At 39.6% G+C, this 21,299-nt stretch overlaps 1 protein-coding gene across 7 annotated transcripts in view; it reads right to left on the reverse strand.

The window, feature by feature from the left end:
- CCDC85A (coiled-coil domain containing 85A) overlaps positions 1 to 21,299 on the reverse strand; it is a 204,302-nt gene that overhangs the window by 30,526 nt on the left and 152,477 nt on the right. For 5 of the 7 annotated variants that reach the window (XM_025868718.2, XM_025868717.2, XM_025868716.2 and 2 more), the window contains exon 3: positions 6,995 to 7,071. The exons of 1 other annotated variant lie outside the window; for it this stretch is intronic. In XM_025868718.2, coding sequence (XP_025724503.1) covers positions 6,995 to 7,071 — 77 coding nt within the window. Of the gene's footprint in view, positions 1 to 2,102; positions 2,136 to 6,994; positions 7,072 to 21,299 lie in introns of those variants that run through there. One more of the 7 variants, XM_073897689.1, reaches the window with a different exon arrangement.

Below are 21,299 nucleotides of genomic sequence, written 5' to 3' on the forward strand. Positions count from 1 at the left end.
AATTAAAAAGAGTAGAAAGTCATTTCTCCAAGGCAACATTAATTTCTCTTACAGTTCCATCTCAAGTTTTCCCCAAATAGTCCTCCATGTTGCTTCTCATTCAAATATCTATGATCCTAGTTGATATTACTACACAGCAAAAATTTTTGCTGAGCAAGTCCTATCATTTTTGTGTGTAACAAATTTCTGCCAAGGGCAGGTAACCAAAATGCTATTTTTAGGGCTACTCCAAATAAAAAAAAAATTTTTAAATATGCCCTAGTGGTAGAATTATTATCATGCCAGTACAGATAGAAAAAGGCAGTCCTGTTAAATAAGAATGGATACCACAGTCCCTAATAATTGAGTGTCTTTTAAATTCAATAATTCTCTTAATAAGTTTAGTAAGTGGCATAGCTGTATTTTCTGTTGCATTTCTAGTTCATCTATTTTCTCTCACTAGAATGAAGACTTCACATCATGCATATGAGATTCTCAAACAAGAACCCTCGAGCATGGGGTGGGGCAAAGAAGAATGTAAACCCCCTCACTGTGAAAGCATCCATGTTGATTTTTGATGTTTGTCCTATGAATTTCACTCTCCAGTATTTTTGCTAATACATTTTAGCTTTTCCCTTAATCCAGTCTCCATTTATTCATGTTTTCCAACATGACTTTTCCCCCGTAAATTTATTTTCCATATCTGTTTGTTTCTTTTGTTCCAATACACCCACACCACTTGGGCAGCTCCCATCTGTCCTCTGAAAACTCTATTGAACTATACATAAAAGCTTTTTCTCTTTTCTTTAATTATATAAATCATGGTGATTTAGAGAAAATGGCAACCCACAAGCATTATTCCTCTGGTGGAGTCCATTTTTTTCCCCCAAATAAGACTCTAGCAGCAACCAGCCCTTACTGGATTTAACTAATTTCTTCTATCAGTAGCATCCAGATTCTACTCCGGTAGCGCCACATAGAGCTGCTATCCAATTACTCCTCAGGAATGTCAGAATGGTAATTTCCAAGCATTAACAATTGAAGACTAGCACCACTTACTTTAAGCATCCTGTAAAGCATTACTCTGTGCCTGGTTTTTGTACAACAGTGGCTGATTTTTTTTTTTTTTTTCAGAGCAATTCCAAACCCTAGAAAAGCCAGATATTTATGGCCCTGTAAAACAAAAATGACTTGAAAAACAAAGTCAGAAAATATGAAAAAGAGAAAAAGCAACCAAATAAGGCTCTCCATGGCAAAGAAAGGAGAAGCACATGAGGGAAATCTAGGTGTCAGAAAGAATCTTCTCATTTCTGCCTCGGACACTGGTAATCCGCATAGGTACACACGTGAGGGGTCTCTTCAGAGATGTGATGCTGGACCCGGGGTGTGTTGCCATGGAAGTGACAAGCTCAATTTCTTCAGAGCCCGTGTACCCTCCTCAGCATTCCTGGCAACGGTGACAAGTGCCTTTCCTTTGTTCAGAAACTGCTCTGGAAATGGCCCTGCCTCCTTCCCAAAGCACTTCACTGTGAGGCCACAGTGTAACCAAATTACACGAGAGGAAGATTTTTCATTTCCATTCCCAAAATTAGACTCTGTGTGTGCTAGCACAACAGAAATAGAAACACTTGCTGAAAGGAGCCCACACAGCGGCGATCCGAGTTGCCATGCCTTTCAAACACGTTTGCTGAACCTACCGCAACATGGGCAAGCATAGGACATGGGGCAGATCGGGGCAGCTTTACAGATTCTAACAAATCTCTAAAAAGTTAGTCTCAACAAGTGGGTGGTTTGTTTTGGAGAGGGACCCTGGGGCACAAAGGACACAGAGTGCTTTCTGGGCAGATGCTGGTGCGGAAGCATTTGATGAGAGGGAACAGATTTCCCAGTAGGACTTTTAACAAATGTACTTAACTGACTTTGGAATCAGAGCAAACTGCTTATTTCTGGTCTCCTCTTGATGCAAAACCCAAACTCGACACAAAATAGATGAGAAGAGTTTTAAAAAAATAGTTTTTACCTCATGGTGATGTTGGAATAGTGACTGATTTCTTCAAAAGACAGTATTATTTTTATCAAAATCATCAGCTAGGTGTTCTGTATCATCTACTTTAAGATATTTTCTGGCTGAGTAGACTTCATTGTAGATATAGCACCTAAACATCGTGGAGAGGCCTGGATTAAAAATCCTTGTGACCATCAAGAAAAGGATCATGGGAGGAGTTGAGAGATCCCAGCAAGATTTTTAAATTTGGGCTAAAATAACAAATATCATGGATACCTTAAAAACCACTACTATAACTATTTGTTCTCCTAGCCACCACCTACCTCCAATTCACTCTGAACAGAAAGACCCTCTCTGACCACATTCCGTTCAGCATGAATTTCTCATGCAGATATGTATGGGTGTGCATATTTGTACTAAACCAGGATTCTGAAGTATTTTGGAAATGTGTCAGGGAGGAGAGGCTCTATAAAATGTAATTTCTTTTCATTTGTGATGGATACCATCTATGGCCTTAAGAAAAATAGAATATTTACTCTAAATCGGGAATAGAATGTCTGATAAATCTCAGAGGGCTAAGCAAATCCAATGTTAATTCAAATAAATGTTTAAAAAAAGAATTTGACAATAAGATAAAAACAGATTTAGCAGTTTACTTACACTGAATGACAAATAGTATGAAATGATTAAAAGAGGTGCTATGCATTTGCTACAAGAACACTGAATAGGCCTACATCTTAGCCTGAGTCCATCCTTCATTAGCTGTCTGACTAGGATTATACTCCTAACATTCTGTGAATCTTGTAGGCCTTAGAAAATGGGGTTGTCCATGTGATATGTGAGGTTCTATCCAGCTTTGAAAATCGAGGATTCTTTACCCACAGAAAGTTTGTGTTTATGTATAAATGTCTATATACAAAATAGGTACATTCCTTTTAAATTTGATATAAAATTCCTTGCAACTACTTTATACCATATTGGGTCTTTTATCAAAAATGTCTATTTATGTCATTGTGGGTGACTCCACCTCATTAGATTTAAAAATTAATAAAACTTCATATACAGTGGCTACATTTATTTAATTCCCATACAATCTTCATTTAGGGTTCCCATCATAATAAATATGTACACAGTAGAGCTGACAGACCAGTCTGAGCACTTTTAGCATTCTGTGTAATATGAGAGGTTTGTTGCAATCCTATGAAATATTTTTGTATGTAATCAGTATAAAAAAATGTCCACATTAGTTTATGTTTAAGGAAGAATATCCTAAATTCTAAATTCATTAAAGGGGATCTTTAATGATCATTTGTATCAACTTTCCAAAAAGCATTTTTAAGATTCGCCCATGTTGTCACATATTGCAAGATTTCCTTCTTTTTTTAAGGCTGAATAATATTCCATTATATGTATATGCCACATTTTCTTTATCCATTCATCTCTTGATGGGCATTTAGGTTGCTTCCACATCTTGGCTATTGTGAACAGAGCTGCAATGAACACAGGATTGCTAATATTTCTTTGAGATCCTGATTTCAATTCTTTTGGGTAAATATCCAGAAGTAGGATTGCTGGATCATATGGTAATGATCACTTGGTAATATGCCAAGTGAAATAAGCCAGTCACAAAAGGACAAATACCACATGATTCCACTCACATGAGGTATCTAAAATACTCAAACTCACAGAAGCAAAGACTAGAACGGTGGTTGTCAGAGGCTGAGGGGAAGGGGAGATGGGGTGTTGCTAATCAACATGTACAAAATTTCAGATATGCAAAATGAATAGAGTTCTAGAGATCAAATGTACACCATGCCTATAAATAACAATAATTGTTATGTGCTTGAAAATCTGGTAAGAGGGTAGATCTCAGGTTGTCTTCCTATCAAATATATAAAGACATTTTCTTTTCAAGTAATAATGTAGCAAATAATACTGCATTTTCTGTTATTACTTTAAGATTCTTCTGAAATATTGTGTTCACAAAGTGGATTTAAAGTACTGCTCAGTGATTCTTGTGAGATATTGTAGAGATCATGGCAGAGCAAAGAGCTCCATGCTGATATTCCAACCACACCTCCTATACCACTGGATAGAACTGACTCAATCTTCACTGCCTTTTTCTATCTGTTTTTGAATAAAAATCCTTTTATTCTGGGACTTGGTAACTTCACATGGATGTAAAACTGTACCCAAGCTTTATTTATACTTAGGCCAACAAGAGGCTAGGAGGAACCTTGTCATTTTTAAATTAAGAAATTGAAGCCTTTGAATCTAACCAGAGAGAAATCCACAAGCACTTACTACACTCATCTCGTTTACTTTTTAAATATGTATTGCTGGGACAAAGTTGTGACTCTCAGTTCATTATACACAATTTTACCAAGTATAAAAATAAGCATAAAGGAGATTTCTTCCTCCAGGAAAATGCTTTACATAATTAGCCTAAATGCTAAACTATCAGCAAAGAACCTGGCCATAGCCACGAAAGATACCCAATATACTTGGAATTCCAATTGCCAACTATATTCTTCTTTCCTGTTTATCCAGTTAAGAGGATATATTTTTATAAACTTGGCAGTAAAACAGAATACCTTTTAATCAAAGCACAGTGAGCAAGTTCCTACAATGGGAAAATCAAGTGTTCAGATATTGAGACTAATTTATGCAGAGATGTCAGCTAGTCACATTGAACTGACCTTGCAAATCAGCTAACATCATGCAGTCAGAAATAGTTTCTGCAGGGAAAGCACATAATTATTGGTAATAGTACCAATAACATCCAAGAATAAGTCGCATATGCCTTTGGGTTATCCGGTCCAAATCTCAGCCTTCCACGAGTATTCCCTTTACAGGATTCTCACTGCTTTGAGATTCATTTATTGCTTTCTATCCTCAGATCTCATCTATTGTCTGTTCATTTCAGTTGTATTTATACAAGTACTTGCAATTGGTGGTCCTATCAGATCTATCTTAACTATAAATGAAGGCAACACTCTCCGATACAGAAATTTAACACAATATTGTTTTCGAACTGAGATCTATTGTATTCCTTGCATATATGTCCAACAGCATATTTCAAACAATGGAGTTTCTTTTCACTAAAGTACCCTGGACATGTAAAAAGCTGTTTGATTCTAAAGCATTGTTTTTCCATTTTAACATCTCTGAAATCAGCAAGAATCCGACATGGTATAATCGACAACATCTTTTTTCATTCTTAGTGCTACATATGATAATGGTGCACCCCACATCAATAACATCTTAGGATTCAGTAAAACATGATCCTTCCTAGGCTTTTCTTGTGGAGAAAGAAAACCTTCTTTGATAGAAAATAGCAATGCATTTAAAAACATATGTTTTAAGACTTTAGCCTGAAAAGCTGTTTAATCTCTTCTACTTCTCGACTGTGCGAGTACTGTGTGTTTAAATATGCAACACTTGATGTATCAAGTACAGTTGAAGACTCCTCTGATTTCTCTTCAAGACTTCTAACACTTTTACACATTTTTAAAAATCAATCTTGTAATCATTTTCGTATTTGTTGTGCCTCTTTTTAAATAACATAGCATCCATGCTAGCATTTCAATGTTTGACATGAGCCTCAATTCCCACTCAGAGGGAAACTAAGAAACTGATCTTTTTTCTCTTTTCATTTACATTCCGAGTTGCCCCAGAGATGGTATAACCATATAGAATATTCACAACAACCTGATTATATTTTTAGGTTTCTGGGAACGGAAAGAAGTTAGATGTTTTCAGTCAAGGGTCCTGGCACAGTCATACTGTGAATCCCATATAAAAGGACAAATGGCAAAGAAAATTTTAAAAATGGAAAGTATAGAAGAGCAAAGGGTAAACTCTACCGGCAGTATCTTATTTTACGATGCAAATAATCCCTTCTGTCAACATGAGTATTGACATATGCATAGTTTGAGAAGGGAAAGAAGTAGATTCATTTCATTTAATCTCATGATTTTCAGCCAGATGGCTGGCCAATGAAAGAAAAAGGCATTCTTAGATGCAGTATCTGACAGACCAAATCATCATTAATGAGTAAACATAGTTCGAAAACAAAATGAGGTTTAAAAGACCTAAAATATCTTTGCAAAGTGTTCATGTTTATGTGTTTTCCCCTGGATTATAACCAGTCTCTGTCTTTCCATTTAAACTACTGTTTGCTTAGTTTTTTAGGGGTGGATTTTCCCTTAGTCACTTAGGAAACAGAAATAATCACCAGAATGTATAAAGAACACTAGTGACTAAATGCTTAGAAAACTCCTCTCATAAAATATTAAAATACTGCCTCCATGTCTGTAAAGGAAACCAACCTTGAAGATTTGTTCAACTCCTCAACAAAACATTCCCCGAGAACCACCACCTCAGCCAACATCATTCTCGTCAAGATAGTTCAGCCCATAGAAATAATATTATAAGTAAAATATACGGTGAGCCATTAAATCCCAGAAAAGGTGCCACTTTAGATTCACCAGGGAAAAGAAGTTAAGCCCCACAGTAAAGCTGTCAGTTACTATCATGGCTTTGTTGCACTGAAAGAGTTCAATTCGATCACAAAGAATTTTAGCAAAAGTACTAATTTCTTTAACATATGAAAACTACCTACAGCTTCCCCGAGCTCATAAATTAGCAAAATTTTTATTTAAATAAGAGTCCCTTCCCTATATTCGCCAACTACATGCATGATGTATAGGAGTAGTACTAGCAAAGTATTTTCTCCTTCTCTTCATTTTCTCTTTCTCTTGTCTTCTTCCTTTCAAAATTACGTTGCGTTCTTATTTCAGACGTCTGCATCCTGTGGTGTCACACTTAAGAACCCAGATAATATGATGGTCATTATGGAAAGCAATCACACTCTACGTTGATGAATGACTATTTACAAAATGATTTCTATCATTTAAAGGAGAAACGGAATTGAGACTTTAAATTCCAGATAAAAAAGCTACAACTCCAATGGCACTGACTAGCTATGAGCTTCTGGAAGTCACCCACCTGGGGCAGCATGCGATTTTCTTCCTCCAGCTGTCTTACTCTCGCCTCCAGCTGCCTAACATAGGACAAGGTTGATTCTAAAATTAAAAAGAAAGAACTCACATTATACACACAGGTCTTGTTTAGTGCACTGTCAGGATATTTCTGGTTCGACTAATTCAAATCAGGTAGTGACAACGTAGTCTGTTATTAAAAAAAAAAAACAAAAAACAAAAGCCATTGAAACCACAAGCACTTTGAACAACTGCACCATGTTAAAGACAATCAGAGGAATTTACTGGGGGTGAGGTTGTAGGCTTTCCTAACACCATGCAGCCCTCAGAAGGTCAGACATCCTGAAGACACTTACTCCCTTTTCTACTTATTCTGGGCATTTTGAGCTTTCAAGGAGCTGTCCCCCACATAAGACTTTTTGTAAGGTTAATTATAACCAAAATAAATTACAAAGTCATATTAAAAATAGAAAATTAAAATATTTTCAAGATCCAGCTCCCTTAGTTTTCCCAAAAAATACTTCAAGTCTTAAATGCAACATTCATTCTTCTCCCCAATCTCCAGATAATATTATGTCTGTAATCCAGAGAACAGCTACCAAAGGGCTAAGTGGAGGGGAGGCTAAATTTTGACTTTGATTTTGGCTGAATGTGACACAGACGCAACTTTTTCCCAAATCTTTAGGTAAGCCAGGGGCTGACTTTAAAATTCATTCCTGTTTTCATTTCTTCAGGAGCTCAGGAGTGTGCTGACTGGTGACAATCACCATTACGCTGAGAGTCTGTTCCATATGAACTCTGAAGTTCTCTAAAGAAGAGTTTCACTTTGAGGAACAATCTGACAGGAACTCTTCATTAAAGCAAAAATATTCACGTGCATCACATAGCAACATAGTTGCCATTGATTCGCTGCCCAAGAACACACATACTTCAGGTACAGTAAAATGTACAGGACAATCGAATTCCTCCAGCATATTTCCATAGTTAATCTTAGAGCAGCATAGTTAATATTAAACCTCAGCGCATGTTCTTCAGCTTCAGAAACATAAAACAGCAAGAAGACCAAGATGGTAGCGCATTTAAATGGTAAATATTTGGCGCTCCTCACAATCTGAACGGATACTGATGCAAATTACTACCTTGATCTGAAATTCATCCTGGAAACTCTATAATTTTTATATGGAAATTGGTTATATGAACTCAATTCCATTTTTGTGACCTTCAAAGCAGTAAGATAGTTTTATTTTCTTAAAATACATAAGAAACTTCAGTCCTTAACTTGCAAATATAACAACTAAGCTCATCCCTGATGGGTTTACAGCCTGCCGGTTTTTTCACAAATGTTTGCATAAAGTCCCCATCACTGACGTTAATATAACCACCCACCGATTTCACACCAGTGGGCAAGACTTAGTTTTGAGCATCCCTCATACAAGACAGAAACACAAGGTAAAGAAAAGTGAAGACAGTTCCTAGAAATATGCTCTCATTTTTTAGCTCAATGAAATGTTAAGAGTTTGCTTTACGGACTCTTCCAAATGGAAAAAAAAAAAAAAGGCATAAATGAATAACAAACATATTGATTTTATGAATCTGCTTTACTCTAGCAAATGAATAAGTGATTTGTAGATCATCAAAATATGAATGTAAATTGCCTGATTTACAGTTTTGCAAGCTCCACTCTCTACTCTAGAAAAACAACCACTTGATAAGGGCCATCCAAGTGAAAAGTTGCTCTGAAATGTTCTACTTACACCATGAACAAGTATAATTCTTTTCTCCTTTGTTCATAATTTATACCTTATCTTTATTGTCCCTAGACTGCACTATCCTCAAAGCCGTGATACTTAAAGCAGCTCAAATGACTCTATACAGAGTGCTTCAGGTGACATTTGAAAATGCCACTGAATGGATTTTAATTCAGTAACTATCTTCAGTCACTTTAATCTACTTCTCTTTTTAAAGTTTTTTTCAGTTTACATATTCGATAGTTTCATTAAGCGTCTATATTATGAAAGACCTAGCATGTCAGTTCAAAAAAAGAGGGTAAATTCCTGAATTTGGAAAACATGCCTTAAGTTCAATTTTTAATGTCAAGTTAAAATAGATGAAGTCCACATCTTTGTTTCCAAGCATTCACTGCAAATATAGGCTGGGACAGAAAAAGATAGGAAACATTTTTAGACTGGTAAAATAATTTTTAGAGATTAGCTTTACAAGATAAAGGCAAAGCAAAGGAGAGTTTTGAGTTCATTCATTCAACACATATTGACTGTGTCACTGGTTTGTGTCGGGCACTATTCTAGGGTTGAGATGAAGAGAAAGCCAGTTACTGCAAGACTTAGATTTCTCAGAAAACAAATTCTGCTTTAGGATTACACGCCCGTGTTCTGTGTTCCAGAAGACCCTATTGTTCCAGGCTGTTTCTGTTGCAATTATTACTTAACAGGGAACAATACCAGATGAAAAACTCCTCAGGGGATGGGGGTGGGGAGAACAGGAAGAATAGCTGATGCGCATGCATAAATAAGAGAATTCATGCTGTTAGTTCTTTTATTCATCAAGAACCTGATTATACAATTCCTTAATGCGAGTGGAGTATGCAAACATTTTTCTGGAATATCACTGGATCCTCAAGTCCCTATATAAAAAAAAAACCATTGAAGAAACTACCCAATCCCTCCCCTGTGACAGGAAAGAACAAGAAACATTTTGTTAAGCTTTTAGGACTGCGAGATTTGTTACTGCTCCATAGGCTAGCCAAGCCTGACTACTAGTACAGAGCTAATAATGGCATAGAAAATACGTAACCATTTTAAAATAAGACATAATAGGATAAAGTGTAAGAAACTCCATACTTTTATGTATTTATTTATGTTTAAAGATCTTATTTATTTGAGAGAGAGAGAGAGAGAGAGAGCAGAAGCAAGGGTGCACAGGGGGAGAGGGGAGATGCAGACTCCCCGCTGAGCAGGGAGCCCAGCGTGGGGCTCCATCCCAGGACCTGAGCTGAAGGCAGATGCTTACCCGACTGAGCCACCCAGGCACCTTGAAGCTCCATAATTTAAAAATCCACCACAATGTGTATCCCAGTCCTAGCTGAGTACTGGATAAAACACTGGAATAATTTTCTTGTAAGGAAGAAAAGGAGCCCCTTTTATGCTACAACGTATTTGGCCATGTTGGTACAACCCCTTCCCCAGGCTGCTGCTTCCCTTTTCTTCCTCATTCAAGGAACTTCCAAAGTGGTGTCAACTATAAAATAAGCGGGTTTTCCATTGCACACAGGGGATGAGGGCTGCCGGTGTGCATTAACCTAAGAGAAGTATCTGACAAACACTGGCGTTCTTAACTGAGGTACAGTTGAAGTACAATGTTGTATTAGTTTCGGGTGACTACACGGCGATTCCACAACACTCTACATTAGGCTGTGCTCATGGTGTTCTTTTTTATTAAGTGATACCCATAGACACATGTGCATGCAGCCCTGAATTAGAATGTCCTATGATTTGAACTGATCATCTCATCTTCTACCAGTGGCTGACTGCTGTTAAAACTTTGATTTCAGAATGTCATTTTGGCTTTCAGAACTCTGAGAATGAGGCTCCTGAAAAACAGCCAAACACTAGGCTATACTAGATCTACCTAGATCTACAATGTGTTCCAGAAGGACCCGATCTTTCAGAAGTATATAACCGGTTGTGGGGAGGGAAGAAGGGAAAATAAAGGAAATGGTAAGGTAATGTGAAATTCTGTGTGAAATCACGCTAAATGTGAGCCCAGAAAGATCAATACTCGTGGCAGTTCTCAGGAAAGAGAAACCTGAGCTTCATGGATCAACAGAAGTTTGACAGGCCAGAGAAATGAAAGCATAGCCACAGGATGGACAGGGACCAGAAGGCAAGAATGATCCTGGTGTAAACAGGGAAGAGGGGAAGGAGCCACACGAAGGAGGAGAAAGGGACATACTGGGGAGAAGGAGGAAAGGTCAAGCTGCTTCCCACAAGCCAGAGTATGAAAAGCCAACTTCCAAACCCAGTTATGCAGATGGCGATTTGCTTTTAACATCCCCAAAAGGTATTTTCTTTTTCCACCATGGGAAACCGAGGATATCGACCCACTAGAAACTAAGCAAGGTTAAGCAAACAATACTGATGTGAAAATCCAGTGACATCATCAAGATGTTCTCCGGGTAAATCTTGGGCGTATTTTCAAAGCAGAAACAACTTATCGCCACGTATCTTACTTTTCTTTGAACCTACATGTAAAAGTCGAAAGCACCTCTCCCAATACGACAAGTCTAAGAAACATTCAACAGTCACAAGAATTCCACTAAGTTCGTATCTTCTAAATGGTGCCAATTTTAGAACTGGGATGTACCTTAGAGGTTTCCCAGTTCAGCCTATCCTTGATCCCCTGACTCATTAGGCAGATGAGAGAATAAAACCCAGAGGGTAGTAAACTCGGCCTCTAACACTGGAGATTAAATATATCCAGAAGATTTTGTCTTATTGCTGGGACATCACAGTGACTGCCATCTTGAGTCTTTTAATTATTAAGTGATAGCAAGCTTCTTACATAACTTCCAAGGTCTCCCTTCTTCTTCCTGATTTTAGATATTCTAGATGGATCTCTACTTAAAATAACTTGAGGGATGTCCACTATCACCACTGCTATTCAACATAGTATTAGAAGTCCTAGCCACAGTAATCAGACAACAAAAAGAAATCAAAGGCGCCCAAATCGGCAAAGAGGAAGTCAAACTCTCACTCTTTGCAGATGATATGATACTTTATGTGGAAAACCCCAAAGACTCCACCCCAAAACTGCTAGAATTCATACAGGAATTCAGTAAAGTGGCAGGATATAAAATCAAGGCACAGAAATCGGTGGCATTCCCATACACCACCACGAAGACAGAAGAAAGAGAAATTAAGGAGTCAATCCCATTTACAATGGCACCCAAAACCATAAGATACCTAGGAATAAATCTAACCAAAGAGGCAAAGGATCTGTACTCAGAAAACTATAAAACACTCATGAAAGCAATTGAGGAAGACACAAAGAAATGGAAAAATGTTCCATGCTCATGGATTGGAAGAACAAATATTGTGAAGATGTCAATGCTACCTAGAGCAATGTACATATTTAATGCAATCCCCATCAAAATACCATCCACTTTTTTCAAAGAAATGGAACAAATAATCCTAAAATTTGTATGGAACCAGAAAAGACCCCGAATAGCCAGAGAAATGTTGAAAAAGGAAAGCAAAGCTGGTGGCATCACAATTCCAGACTTCCAGCTCTATTACAAAGCTGTCATCATCAAGACAGTATGGCACTGGCACAAAAACAGACACATCGATCAATGGAACAGAGAGAGAGCCCAGAAATGGACCCTCAACTCTATGGTCAACTCATTTTCAACAAAGAAGGAAAGCATGTCCAATGGAAAAAAGTCTTTTCAACAAATGGTGTTGGAAAAATTGGACAGCCACATGCAGAAGAATGAAACTGGACCATTTCCTTACACCACACACAAAAATAGACTCGAAATGGTTGAAAGACCTCAATGTGAGACAGGAGTCCATCAAAATCCTAAAGGAGAACACAGGCAGCAACCTCTTCGACCTCAGCCGCAGCAACTTCTTCCTAGAAACATCACCAAAGGCAAGGGAAGCAAGGGCAAAAATGAACTATTGGGACGTCATGAAGATAAAAAGCTTTTGCACAGCAAAAGAAACAGTCAACAAAACCAAAAGACAACCGACAGAATAGGAGAAGATATTTGCAAATGACATATCAGATAAAGGGCTAGTATCCAAAATCTATAAAGAACTTACCAAACTCAACACCCAAAGAACAAATGATCTGATCAAGAAATGGGCAGAAGACACGAACAGCCATTTTTCCACAGAAGACATCCAAATGGCCAACATACAGGTAAAAAAGCGCTCAACATTGCTCGGCGTCAGGGAACTCCAAATCAAAACTTCAATGAGATACCACCTCACAACAGTCAGAATGGCTAAAATGAACAAGTCAGGAAATGACAGATGTTGGCGGGGATGCGGAGAAAGGGGAACCCTCCTACACTGTTGGTGGAAATGCAAACTGGTGCAGCCACTCTGGAAAACAGTATGGAGATTCCTCATAAAGTTGAAAATAGAGCTACCCTAGGATCTAGCAATTGCACTACTGGGTATTTACCCCAAAGATACAAATGTAGGGATCTGATCATGCACCCCGATGTTTATAGCAGCAATGTCCACAATAGCCAAACTGTGGAAAGAGCCAAGATGTCCACCGACAGATGAATGGATAAAGAAGATGTGGTGTATATATATATGATGGTATATTATGAAGCCATCAAAAGGAATGAAATCTTGCCATTTGCAACGACGTGGATAGAACTCGAGGGTATTATGCTGAGCGAAATAAGTCAATCAAAGAAAGACATGTATCATATGACCTCACTGATATGAGGAATTCTCAATCTTGGGAAACAAACTGAGGGTTGCTGGAGTGGTGGGGGGTGGGAGGGATGGGGTGGCTGGGTGATAGACAGTGGGGAGGGTATGCGCTATGGTGAGCGCTGTGAATTGTGCAAGACTGTTGAATCACAGACCTGTACCTCTGAAACAAATAATACATTATATGTTATAAAAAAAAAAAAAAGATAGCAGGAAGGGAAAAATGAAGGGGTGAAATCGGAGGGGGAGACGAACCATGAGAGACTATGGACTGTGAGAAAAAAACTGAAGTTCTAGAGGGGAGGGGTGTGAGGGGATGGGTTAGCCTGGTGATGGGTATTAAAGAGGGCACGTTCTGCATGGAGCACTGGGTGTTATATGCAAACAATGAATCATGGAACACTACATCAAAAACTAATGATGTAATGTATGGTGATTAACATAACATAATAAAAAAAACAACAAAAGAACCCCTTGATATCTTCCTTGGACAACATCCGGGACTTGATTTCACTTCATTTTACCTGAAATGTTTTTGATCCTACAAGGTAGCTGGACTTTTTCCTCTGCTACTTTGAAAATAATCTGCTCAAAACGTTAAGCCCTCTCCCTTCCCCCTGCTTTCTAAAGCAGAGTTTCTCTTCGTAAGGGAACAACCACCCTTGAAATCACCCACAAATTACTCTTATTATTGTACATAAAAGGTTTATTGTTGGTAGTTGCTACTGTCTAAGGTTTGAAAAACTTCTGAGTGGTTTTGATTAGATGAAGTACCATTGGGTCTCCAAAATTTCAGGGCAGAAAATAAAATCTAGTAATGGTCCATTCTAAGACAAATTACAGCATTTGGAAGACCATACAGGAAGAAAAGCACTTGGAAGATGTTTGTGGCCATGGGTTTATAGAAGGAAGCTTTTCAGTGGCTCTCTCAGAGTTAGCCCCGTCAGCCAGAGAGAGACCAACGACCACGTGATTTAAGTCTGGAGGCAATCTCTTCGATAAACCCCAACTTCTAAAGACACCGCTTGCATTAGTTCCAAATTAATCCCACCATCCACAGGCTTTTGCACGTTCTTAAGGAAATTACTTCAGAACTATATTTTTTAAAAAATTATTACTGTTCTGACTAGAAGTGTTTTTCTTTCTCAGGCAAGCACAGAGCAGCCTCCTACTTAGAATTCATATTAGCTCCAGAAATATAAGTGATTACATTTCTCATTATAATTTGATGCCTTTCTTATTAAAAAAAAAAATCTTGTTGGAATCAGCATTTTCAGATTTGCCTGGATATTTAACTCCGACTGCCTTATTCATGGGCAGAAACAGGATTTTTTTTTAATGGGAAATTTAATTGTCCTAAATAAATAAAAAATGATGTCAGGTCTTGTTCCAGTCCATTATCTATGGGGCTAATTTTACTCTCCTCAGACCCTTCCCTCTGTGCCAACCTGAAAGAGATAGGAAATATTTTTCATCCTGTTCCTCCCATGTGGAAACTTGGTCACTGGTTATTCACTGGCTCCAAAACCCCTTAGGTCTGAGTCTCTCCGTTGGCCAAATACTCACTCAACTCTACCTAGTGCAATACTCCTTATTCTTCTATGTATGGTATAAAAAGCTAATGATTAGAATAACCCAAGATTGGAGTATACCGCTTTGTACAATAACAGGCTTCATGTTACTGCAGGTGTTTGGAGAAAGCTCAATAAGATGCCACAGAGATTTCTACCTGTGCATGCTCTTGGGCCGTTTGAAGTTCAGTCATCCAAAATTTTTAAATTCTTCCCATTCCATGAATATCTTTTAGTTTTACTTCTTCTCAACTCATTTGCTAATAAATCATGTATTGAGTGCCTTATGATTTCTCTTTATCTACTTTCTTCTATGTTTTTTCTCATGTTTTCATTTTTTGCCCAAATATGCTACATGAAAATATTCCCTGAACTTCACACAGTGACTGGCGGTGTTCCCTGTAGGGGTTTAATACAGACATGTCAACTTACTTTAATATCAAGACTTCTTCACCCAACAGAGAGTGTCCTGCTGTGTGCCAGATGATGTCCTAGGTATTGGGGATATGGCAGCAAGCAAACAGGTAAGAGTCTGTGAGTTCATGGAGTTTGCATTTGGGGCAGTCCGGGGCGGGGGGTGGGGGGGAGGCTGGGGAAGATGGTCAATGAAAAGCAAAGGGAAGGTGATCCGTGCAGTGAGGACAAGACAGTACTGGTGTAGCGAGATTTGGGGAAGTACAGCTATGTTAGGGAGCACGGCCCGGAAAGAGCTCTGAGGCTAAGGTCCTGTGCATAAGCCAGCTATGTAAAGACCTGGGAGAAGAGAGTTCTAGGCAAGGTAAGTGCACAAGCCCAGGCTGGGAAGGCTCGCATTCTGGAATCCAGTTGTGAAGGGGGAAGTGAGAGCCACCGAGATGGATCCATCTGTCTTGTCACCTTCCTCCACTGCTTAAGCTTTTAAAATGTTGTCCTCTTTTTGGCTTTTACCCCTTAGGCCTACACTTAAACCTTTTGACCAACAGGCTTCCCTTGTGACAGAAATCCGCACTGTGTTCGGTTCTGTTCTCTCACACAACCCAGTTCCCATCCACCCGGAAATCCTGTTGACCCTACCCCCAGAATATCCTGAAAACCCAACCTCACCAGAGTCTCCTAACCTGTGTCCCTACTTCTGTTCTTGCCTCCTCTCCCAGGTCCATTTTCATTCAAATTCTCTTTCAACCCACAGTGGCCAGGGTTTTCTAAAATGCGAAGCCTGCTCATTTCTTTCTCCACTCAGAGCTCTGCAGGAACTCACCATTTTGCTCCACATAAAAGCCAAAGTCCTCAAAAGTCCAGCGGGACCCCATATGATCTGGCCCCCCAGTTGGTCTGCCTTCACACCACCATACCCCAGGCTCTAGCCACGCAGCTGCCTTTCTGTCCTCAACACCCCAGGCATACTCCAGCTTTCTTCTGTCCCCGCTTTCTGGAATGCTCTTTCCCTCCACACCCCGACCCCCGAGAGGTGCTCGGCTGACTTCTTCACTTCCCATAAGTCTTTGTCCAAGTCCCAGCTTCTCCATGCGACTCATTGAGTCCACCTCATTTAATCCCTCCACCTGCCCCCATCTCTACCCTATCTTCCTGGGTTCCAAGCCTGTTGTACTTATTTTTCTCAAAACACTTCATCACCCTCTATCATACAAATCACCTTGTGCACATGTTATCTTTACTGTAGAAGTTCTGTCTCTCCCCATTTCCCCTTGTGCAAACTCCACAAGGCAGGGACCTTTGCCGTGTTAAGCGATGCCCAACAAGTGCCTAGAATAGTGTCTGGTACAATTAAAATTTATTCAATGTGTCAACCAGTTATGCAGACAGTACCCTGAAAGGGAATTATTTTATAGCACAGGTCTATGCTTTTCAATCACTCCAGCATTTAAATGGAGCTTAGTATCAATTCCGTTGTGCCATTTGAGAAACATATGAAAGAACACTAAACTTTGGGTGGAAACTTGGCAGAGGTTCTCAGATTATGCCAGATCAAATCACTGGTGAGTAATTTCAGAAAGAAAATGTGAAATGTGCCAAGCAGGTTAAAAAAATTGTGTGTGTGTGTGTGTGTGTGTGTGTGTTAGGAGGTTGGGGAGGAAGCGAGAGCAGGAAAGAGGGAGAGAAAATAGAGGGCAGAGAAAGGGAGAGACAGCTGTGAGGATGTATAAAAAATGGACCATTTCTACTACTAACAGCTTGGAATACAGTATAAATGTCCTGCAGCTGGAAATCTGCTCTAGTTAGTAAGGTTGCTTTTTGGTTAGCATGGTGCCTTCCCTGAACATGTCCTCCCGGCCCATCTCTGTGAGGGGCGCCCTGAGGGTGCAGTAGCACACACAGCTGTGGGGCACCGGCAGGTGTCTGCTGAACCTGAGGGAGGGGCTCGGGTCTCTCAGAGGGCAGTTAGACGAGGGCGGGGGACCACGGTCCTTATCAAAACAGGTTATGTTTCTTCGAGAAGGGGAAAACCTGTCATTTCAAAGTTAAAGGAACCAGAGCAAGGGGCTGTCCTGTTTATTTCAATTTGAATGAAGGCTGAAAATACCGCATCTTTTTCCAAGAATGCGCTGATGGAAAACGTCATGAATGCTCTTCTAGTGCCTCCCAAGTGCTGTATTTTTTTGAAACAGTCCAGATTTGGTTTCATTTATTTTCTATAAAGGAGGAAATGGCTAAATGGATATTGAAACCCAACGACTTGCATGTAAGTCAATTTAGAAATCAGAAAAAAACGATCCTAACTTTTGTACCAAAAAACAATCATCATAGATTTGTCCTAAGTCTCTCCTCTTCCCAAATGAAAGTGTTTTTAAAATGCGAGAAAAGGGCACTTGTTGTGTATTTGCTGTCATCCACCTGGCCTATTCCTTAGTAACAGACATGTAATGGTTTCAGCCTCCATTTCTCCCTTCCCCCCCAAATATATAAAAGCTGGAGGCTCCATGTGGCAAGGTCCTGCCTTCCAGTTCTTTTCTGAGCAGCCTTAGGACTAGCATAGAGCTATGTGCTACAAGATGTTCAATAACTTATTGATGAAGGAAGGAAGGAATGAACATCCCATCACCCTGTTCCCAAAAGCTCTTGTTCCTACACAAAGTTTGTGCTTCCCGGATACTTTGAAGCAGTTAACTCCAAATGCAGTCAGATTTCCACCTAGAAAACACACAATAACATGCAATCTAAATTGAAGTCTGGTTCAGAGGAACGTTTTGTGCCCTAAAATTGCCTTCACGTTTACTATTCCCTTTGAAAGCACCAGCCCCACAAAGGAGGCACTAGGTAAATAGCAATAAATTGGCAAAAGGATGGGGGACTATATGGAAAATATTTCAAACTCTAAAGAGCTGTTTAGCATAAGTACCATTTTCACAGCTATTTGGGGTTCAAATGCATCTTACTTTCCACTGTTACGTTGTTGCTGTCCTTGTTGTCATTTCCCAAATAACTGCCTTTTCCCAAGGCCAGAGCATAAAAACTGATGTCATTTTAATAAATGTAACAATTTTCTTCAATGTAGGTGGCCCCCTTGTAAGGGTATCTTGTCAGTATTGTCAATGAATGCATAAGGAAGTAAATCTGTAAAAAATTTTTTCAAAGGACAATAAAACCTACAAAAATGTTACTCTCTTCAGATAATTATTTGGACTTTTATGTATTTTTAGATTGTTTTTAAAAGCCTGTATATAGTTGTTTCTACAGTCATACTTGTCAGTAAAATAAAATTAATTTTTATCAAATTATACAGCAAAGCATCATTAATTTGGATCCCATCATTTGGGAAGTCATAAAAATTTTGTTCAATTGAGCCTATATATGCTCTCAGACCTGGCTATGAAACCGTTGGCAAAACAAACTCCCCAATGTTTTAGCATCATCTATGTTCACACAAAGTGATAGGTAATGGATGAATCTAGTCAGATAACGGACAGTTCATTTAGATAAACAAAACTGGAAAGATCACATACTTCAGAACATTTTTTTTGTATGTTAGCTCTTTTGGTATATTTATCAAAAAGCACTCTGTAATCAAAGGCAGTTAACATATATTTGAGTACTAACTAGGTTCTAAACACTCCTTCCTGTGCTACAGACTCTCACCGAAAACAAAAAGGGCTCCTCTGCTTAAGGGACATTCTAGTATGGAAGACAGACACGCACACACAGACACATAAATAGCCACGGTGCTCTCCCAGACACCCTCCACCACTTGGCTTAGACCTGGATCATCTGAGAAACATCTGAGGCATCCAAGTTGAAACGTGAAAGGGAAAGTCTCCAAAGTGAAAATGAGCTGCAGGTACTCCAAGAGCAGAAGGAAGGCTTGTGTGGCCAAAGCGAGGTCAAGAGGTGAGGCGAGAGGAGAAAGGATCCCGCTGGAGCAGGAAGGAGACCAGACGCCCAGCGTGTCAGTGGGCCAATGCAAGGAGCTTGGGTTTTGTACCGTTTGCAGTGAGGGGCCATTACAGAAGGGGGCCTGGGCCACTATCATGTGACACAACTGATTTACTTTCAAATGCTCTTCCTGGCTGCTCTGTGGAAAAGAGAAGAACGTGGGTGAAGGCGGAGTGATGGCTGAGGGGGCCTCGAGGTGTGCAGGGGCAGGACTGCAGGTTGCAAGTGAGCCACAGCAGTGGGGCAGAATGCACCGGCCTCCCTCACTACATCTCCTAGAGGCGGAGGCCACACAGCACATGAGCAGGGTAGAAGTAAGGTCTCATGGGGAAAAGAGGAACCAAAGATACAGCTACAGTTTTGCCATGAATAGGGGTGGTGGTGGCAGTCGGGAGATGGCTTGGAGAAGGAGCACGACAGGGGTCTGAAATCAAGAAATCTATTTTGTTCATATTAGGCTTAATATTTGTACTAGATATGTGAGGTGAGACATAGAGGGTGACTTAAATGCACAAGTCTGGAGCTCAGACAAGAGACTTGGGGTTTTGGTTTAAATATCAAAGTCAAGAGCAGAGAGCCAATGTGGAAAGGAAGCCTGAGGGCTAGAGCCTGGGCTGAGTATGGAAGACTGGGGGAGGAAGCAGGGCCCCCAGGGCAGACACCTCTCCACAATCCCTCCTCTTCCCAGCCCTGAGCCTCGGAAAGCTGACCACCACCCAGTCTCCCTGGCAGACACAGCCTGGATCTGTGTGTGTTCCACGTGGGAATGCTTTAATGAGACCCCTTTATCCGTCTTCATTCTCACCTCTGTCTCAATTCCTAAATCCAATCCTCCCACTTTCTTGTTGATCTCCTGCTGCCCCATTTAGCATGCCCCACTCATTCTTCACCGCCTGGGACCCTTGCCCTCCCACAGTAATTTTGGAAGGAGGGAAGTAGAGCACAGTAGCTAACAGTCCTAGCTCTATGGATTTTAATTTTCCCTCATCAAACACAAATATTGCAGCAGATGATTTTTAAGACTCTTTAAGACCCACGATTCCTGGGTATCAATTATCAGGCACTTTGCAATAATCCTTACGAGTGGTTTAACACTAAAGGCAGCCAACATAGGATTTCTAACAGTAGATGTGTATTTCTGCTGTTTCATTTATTCATTAGACAAATCTTGTGGAATATCTACCACGTATGAGACCTTGGGGAAGCAGAGAATATTTAAGATGATGTTGTAATGTTCTGAGAAGTAGGAGAAAGCACACCCATGTGATGGATGCACACCAGTTCTGATTATGGCAGCTCAAGACGCTTATCTGAGGTTTGTTCACATTTTCAAATACTGTCTTTTCAGAATATCTCCTTACAGATTTCAGTCCTAACTCTGTACACTTAAAAACTCTTTTCCACCCAACAAAATCATCAGGGTAAGAAAAAGCCATCTTAGTATAAAGGAATATTAACTGATGCCATTGATGAGAACAAAGTACTGAATGTGTGCAAAAACAAGGACTCGAAAAACTATAAAGGCACTACTTAATCTAAATAAAATGATGGTACTCTAAACTTAAGATAACAGCTTTTTTTCTGCCACTAGTAAAATTGATATAGGCAGTATATCTCAAAAGTCCTATTTAACACAGCCAATACAGGGCAACTTGAATGTGCTCATCCTGTTTTTCACGTCCTTTGATTTTTAGAGACACTTCACAATAGTAAAGTAGGGAATGGTAGGGAGACAGCATTCTAGTTAGGAAAATTCCTGCTGACCTCCAAGTTCATTTGGGTTCTTCTAGATTCACAAGTATTCAATCATTTTGTCTTCACTAACCAGTTGCTAGGCAACAGACTAAGCAATTTAGTCAAGCAAGTAAATCAGATGACATAAATAATGGCTAATAACTTT

Source organism: Callorhinus ursinus, unplaced genomic scaffold, assembly GCF_003265705.2.
Source record: "Callorhinus ursinus isolate GAN/ISIS: 27379988/994484 unplaced genomic scaffold, GSC_fseal_2.0 scaffold10, whole genome shotgun sequence".
Lineage (NCBI taxonomy): Eukaryota > Metazoa > Chordata > Mammalia > Carnivora > Otariidae > Callorhinus > Callorhinus ursinus.